Source organism: Colius striatus, chromosome 6, assembly GCF_028858725.1.
Source record: "Colius striatus isolate bColStr4 chromosome 6, bColStr4.1.hap1, whole genome shotgun sequence".
In the NCBI taxonomy this organism is placed as follows: Eukaryota; Metazoa; Chordata; class Aves; order Coliiformes; family Coliidae; genus Colius; species Colius striatus.
Window position 1 is genome coordinate 4,879,681 of NC_084764.1, and position 5,973 is coordinate 4,885,653.

The 5,973-nt window shown below is 54.2% G+C and overlaps 1 protein-coding gene across 1 annotated transcript; it reads right to left on the bottom strand.

Annotated features, from left to right (window-relative positions):
- Positions 1–194: 194 nt before the first annotated feature.
- On the bottom strand, positions 195–4,615 carry SLC35C1 (solute carrier family 35 member C1). Its single transcript, XM_010205935.2, has 2 exons — positions 4,013–4,615; positions 195–2,340 (listed from the first exon to the last, which is right to left on the bottom strand). Exons 1-2 carry the CDS (start codon positions 4,554–4,556, stop codon positions 1,781–1,783), a joined length of 1,104 nt encoding a protein of 367 aa, XP_010204237.2. The 5' UTR covers positions 4,557–4,615; the 3' UTR covers positions 195–1,780.
- Between the last annotated feature and the right edge of the window lie 1,358 nt (positions 4,616–5,973).

Consider the following 5,973-nt stretch of genomic DNA (forward strand, 5'->3'; position numbering starts at 1 on the left):
TCCGCGAGCCGCCCGCTCCCGCCCACACCCCGCCGCGCTGATTGGCTGCCGCCGCGGTACCGCGGCGGCAGCCAATCAGAGCGGCGGGGTGTGGGCGGGAAGAGTTCTTCAGGCGTTTTCCCGCCCCCTAGCGGCCACAGAGGGGATCCCCGCCCCCCCCAACATGGCGGTTGACGCTGCAAACGTCGCTCCCCTCTCCGCACTGATCCAAAATGTCACCCCCCTCGGGCCTTTATTCATCACCTTTACAGAGTCATCACGTGCAAATCATTCAGGGGGTTCCCCCCCTCTCCCCCCAACTCCTGGAGGGATGAAGGTCTCAAAGCAAGAGCAACCCCCAAAATGTGATGGGAATGGATTGAGGGGTGGGAATGGAGCTTTGTTCTGGAGGAAGGTGCCAGGCATCACACACAGGGCATGGGACATCACGTTGGATCCTTACACAGGGTATGAAGCAGTCACATGAATCCTTAGGCAAATGACCCTTTCAAAGGGGGCAGTGGTTTAGAAAGCTGGTGCAACATCACAGGGTGTTGTTGTTGCTGACAGCTGAGGTGAGAAATCACAGCAGAGTGACCTCAGGTGGCACTTGGAGAGGACCAGATGGTTGAGGGTAAGGGATTTCTGCAGAGCTAACTGTTTAGCAGCAAGTTTTAAACAAAAGGATTGCTGCAGCTGCACAAAACTAATGGTTTTCACACAGAATCTTAAGGGTTGGAAGGGAACCTTGAAAGATCATCAAAGTCCAACCTCTCTGCCAGAGCAGGACCACCTGAGCTGGCCATAGCAGGTGTTTAAATAGAACAAGCCCAAAGACAAACTGCAGGCACCAGAGGGGATACAGAGTAGGTACGGATTGAGTCTCCCCAAACAAGCCTAACAAACCCATCTTCAAATACATTCAGCACCCCCTACACAGAGGGTAAAAGGGACAAGTGTTCCAAACCCCACAAACTAGGATCTCCACCCTACAGAAGCAAGTGTTGCACAGTTAACTGTTCCCCTCCTGCCTGTCACCAAGAGAGGCAGAGGCCAAGCTCACTCATCCATGAGAAAGGCCACTTGAGAGAACATGTCCCCTCACAGGACAAGAAGTACAGAAGGAGTAAGTTGCATTCCTGGTTCTTAGCGTGGTTCCCTGAACCAGGAGGAAACACAGAAGATACCTCAGCAGGATGCAATACTGACTCTTCAAAAAGGAGATTTGGAAACACTGCTTCTGCTAAGGCTTGTTACAGAACCAGAAGGGAAGGAATTTCCCATCCTTTGCATTGAACAGGGCAACAGGGAGAACACTTGTGGAATGCTTTGTTGCCAATCCTCTTGCAGCAGAGCAGTTTACTGGAGTCTGTCCCCAACAGTCTGACTACTTGCTCCTTTTTCATATGGAGGTTCATGATTTTGTTAACTTCAGACTGCATTCATTGAGTTAATTCTAGCTCCTCAGCTACACACAGCTCCCACCCCAGTCTTTCCTACGAGCCCACCCCCCCAGAGACAGAAATTGCCCAGATTTGGTCAATAGCAACATCCATTTTACAAAAACTATCACAAAAAACTGATTGTTCTCTACAACACATGCTCTTCCCAACTCTGATACAGGACGAGATCTCTCAGATAAAACACGATCCAGTCAGGTCTTTGGCTCTGGTTGCTGGCACAGTTCCACATCCACTTTGCAGGTGAAGTTTTTCCTGCTCCTTGCTCTTCTCCCCAAGAGGAATGGAGAACCAAAGGTTAACACTCCCCCCAGGCACAGAAATGGAGGTGCAGGAGCTGTTTACACACCAGTGTCATTTCTTTCACCGCTTTTGACATTAGGATCTTCTTGCACCTTTCTCATCTCCAGCCCTTTCACCCAAGTGTATGCGAAGGAGCCTCCCAGAACCATCAAGTTACTCGTCCACCACAAGAAGCTCTTTGTCTCCTCAAAGTAGATAACAGCCAGCACCGTTTGGGCACAGGCCTTGGCTGTCCCAGACACATTGTGGGTGAGTGGGCTAGTGAACTTGATCTGAAGTCCAGTCACATACCCGATGGCAAAGCCAAATACTCCCCCCAGGGTCATCATGCCCCAGAAACTGGGGCTCCCCAGTTTGTCAAAGTGGTAGAGGGTGCGGAACTCACCCAGCAGCATCATGAGGGGGAAGAAGAGGACACAAGCATTGACGTTGTTGTAGAAGGTCAGGCGCCAGATGCTACCATCCACCACAGGCAGCACCTTCTTGGTGTAGATGGCATTGAGTGAAACACACAGGCTTGCTAAGATCCCAAAGAATATACCTGTCCATGACAGAGTGCCCTCTGCTCCTTCCTGGTCAACACCCAGCCAAAAGCCACCTGGAAACCAAACAAATCAAATCAGGTATCATCTGAACAACTGCTGAAGGACTCAGCAATTCATCATCTACCTTACACCCAACAACCACAACCACAAGCAGAAACAGGCTTAAGGGCTTCTCATTCTTATTAAGTGAACCCACAAAGTGTCATGAGCACTGTCCTGCCAGGATTTATTTTAGGAGTGAGGGTAATTTACTGTGCTATCATTCAATCACTGGGGACTGGCTCCTACACTGAGCAGGCAGCATGAGTTTAGAAAAATATTATTCCAAAGAGCCATGAATTAAAGTTAAAGCCACTCTTTGTGTAGAAGTTATTTCCAGGAGATTGTGTGACTTTTTTTTCCCCTCAATTGAAAAGGCAAGCTGGCACACAGGTAGCACAGAAATATTCCCCAAGGTCTGAAAACAACAACAGAAGAAAGCTTCCCAGGCTTTGCTGCACTGTTAGCAGGAAGGGAAAGATAGGTCAGGAGAGATAGACAGCAAACACATGGATGTAATATTAAGATGGTAGATAAAAAAAAAAGAAGGATCACATGGCAAAAACTGAGTGCAGTCTCTTCAACACATTAAACTTTGATGAGCAGTTTACTCTTTAACCACCTTGGAAACAGGAGCTACAGGCTTTGTACCTCCAGGGCAGAGAAGAATATCCCTCCCCATCCAGCTCATAAGCAAAACAGAAAAAGAGAGATGAGCTACTGAAAGAGCACTGCACCACCTCTCCATCAGCTGCTTCATGTTGGAGGCTCACTGGGAAGCTGCCTGGAAAGCAGACGGGAAGGGCTGCAAAGGATGCTGGGCTGTGTTGCTAAGGCATATGGGCAGCACTCTCACAGCAAAAGGAGATGGAGTCTTACTGAAACCCTCTCAGGCTGTCAAGACACCACAGACCTGAAAGCAAGACTAGCTGAAGGGAATTGCTTGCATCACTTGGGTGGAAAAAAACCCCAGTGGTTCTGTTCCTGTTCACCTCTTCTAGGGAGAGAGGATTCTCCTGCCTCAATTCCATCAGCTTGTCTAAGCACCAAAGTGGACACATGCTCACTTAAAATCAACATTTCACCATTCTTTGCATCTAAACATCCCTCCAGTGAAAGGCAGCTTTTGGCATTGCCATCGCCTTTGGAATGAAAGGCTTATAAGCAATTCCCATTAAGCCAGTCAATGCCCTGCCCTACCTTCCACCCTAACCACACAACCAGACCTTCTGGTGGTGTTTTACGCTTGATTTGATCACCTAACCATGCATTCAGCCTGTTTGAATTGGCCAGCTCTGCTGTATAGTCCCAACGGTGTGGACACAAATACTGTTGTTGTTACCAAAGTTAACAAGCACTTGAGAACAGGGGGGAAGCCACCTGCTGTTTTATGGCCTTTCTGGGGTAAAAAAACACCAAACCAAAAGAGGACATAAGGCAAGTTACACTTTATGAGAGAGCAGCTAGGTTTTTAGTGCTCAAAAGGACAAAGTCATGGTCAAGTAAGAGCAATCTCCATTCTAAATGAGTTGCCATCACGCTCCAGCCATGCAAAGCGGGTTGCCAGAGGCAGAGCTGCCGTGCAGGTGGGGATGGCTTCCTAAGGGGCACACACCCCACCTCTGCCTCCCTGGCCTTATGGGCACCTCCGTGGGGTGGGCACAGCCCCCTCCCGCTCCCCCTCACCTATGATGACTCCGCAGGCCAGGAGGGCGTAGAGGGAGGTGGTCTGCTTGAGGAGCAGGTAGGAGAGCAGCACGTTGAAGACGGTGGTGAGGGACCGCCCCACGTTGTAGAAGGCCACGCCGACGTGCTTGAGGCAGAGGTTGTTGGAGGTGACCATGCCGATGAAGACGGCGGAGAGGGGCAGGACGCTGCGGGACACCTTGGGGTCGAGGCGCAGGGCGGGCAGGCCGGGGCACGGGGGGCCGCAGGCCGAGCCCAGGCTGAGGCCCAGGCACAGGGCGGCCGTCAGGGCGCACTGGAAGAAAGTGACGAAGAGGGGGGCGTCGAGGCGCAGCGAGGGGCTGTCCAGCAGGTACTTGTTGAGGAAGACCATGGCGATGGAGGTGAACCAGTAGAGGCAAACCACCACGGCGATGCGCAGGGCCCTCAGCAGGAAGGGGGCCCGCTGGTCCCCGCCGCCCTCCGCCGGCAGCAGCGGGTCGCCGGCGCCGCCGCCCAGCGCCATCCGCAGGATCCCGGTCCGCGTCAGCTGCGCTCTGCTCATGGCGGGCGCGGGCCGGCAGCCGACGGCCCTAAGCCCCCGCCTGGCCTCGCTCCGGGCCCGGCCCCCCTCCTGCCCCCCCTGCCACCGGCTCCGCTCACCCGCCGCCGGCCCCGCGCTTCCCGGCACGCCGCGGCCCCGCCCGCCGCCCTTTATTCACGCCCCGCGGGCGCCGCTCGGCGCCTCCCCGCCCGCCCGCGCCGCCATGTCGGGGGAGGGCCCGTCCCCGCCCCGGCTCCACTGCTGCTCCAGCGGCGATTTGCGGAGGGAACGGTCTGCTGAGAGCGGTACTTCATGCAGCCCCTGTAGCCAGAAGCGAAGGGCTCGGACAGGGGCCGCCGCAGCGGGAGGATTCTTCAGAGGGATCAGGATCGATGGGCTGAGGGCAGTATGAGGTTCAACAAGGCCAAGGGCTGGGTCCTGCGCTTGGGCGACAGCAACCCCAGGCAATGCTACAGGCTGGGACAGAGGGGCTGGGAAGCTGTGCTGCAGAATAGGACGTGGGGGTGTTGATGGACAGGGGCTGAACATGAGGCAGGAGTGTGCCCAGGTGGCCAAGCAGGCCAAGGGCATCCTGGCTTGTGTCAGACACAGTGTGGCAGCAGGGCCAGGGCAGGGATTGTCCCCCTGTACTGGGCACTGGTGAGGCTGCACCTCGAGTGCTGGGTTCAGTTCTGGGCCCCTCACTACAAGAAGGACACTGAGGGGCTGGAGCGTGTCCAGAGCTGGGCAGTGGAGCTGGGGAAGGGGCTGGAGCACAAGTGTGATGGGGAGCAGCTGAGGGAGCTGGGGGGTTAAGTCTGGAGAAGAGGAGGCTGAGGGGAGACATCATCACTCTCTGCAGCTACCTGACAGGAGGCTGTAGTGAGGTGGGAGTCGGTCTCTTCTCCCCAGTAATCATAGAATCGTTTCAACTGGGAGAGACCTTTAAGATCATCAAGCCCAGCCTTTATCCCAGCCCTATCAACAACTAGACCAAGTTGTCCCAGTGGAGGTTGAGATTGGAGCTGAGGCAGAACCTTTTCCCTGAGAGGGGTGTCAGCCCCTGTGCCAGGCTGCCCAGGGAGCTGGGGGAGTGCCCAGCCCTGGAGGGATCCCAAAGGCGTGGAGCTGAGGTGCTGAGGGCCGTGGGTTAGTGATGGGCTTGGCAGGGTGAGGGGAGGGATTGGACCTGATGATCTTAAAGGTCTTTGCCAACTAAAATGTTTCTATGATTCTGGTAGTTCATGGTAGTTAATAGGTAAGGTGACCAGCACTATGTTTGTACAGGGGCACTAGACAGGATGGCAGGGCCAATGTGTGAAGGACGTAACTGGTTTCAGCCCCTGTGTGGGGAACAACACCTGCTCCACTAGCTCACGTCAGCGTCCTTTATGTGCTGATTGGAGCAAATGGGATCTGAATCTTGGGCATTGAATGA

Coding starts and splice junctions, on each gene's coding strand:
- SLC35C1 (XM_010205935.2), bottom strand. CDS start 4,556: ATGAGCAGAGCGCAGCTGACGCGGACCGGGATCCTGCGGATGGCGCTG. Junction 2,341..4,012: donor GGCCTGCGGAGTCATCATAG/GTGAGGGGGAGC, acceptor TTTGGTTTCCAG/GTGGCTTTTGGCTGGGTGTT.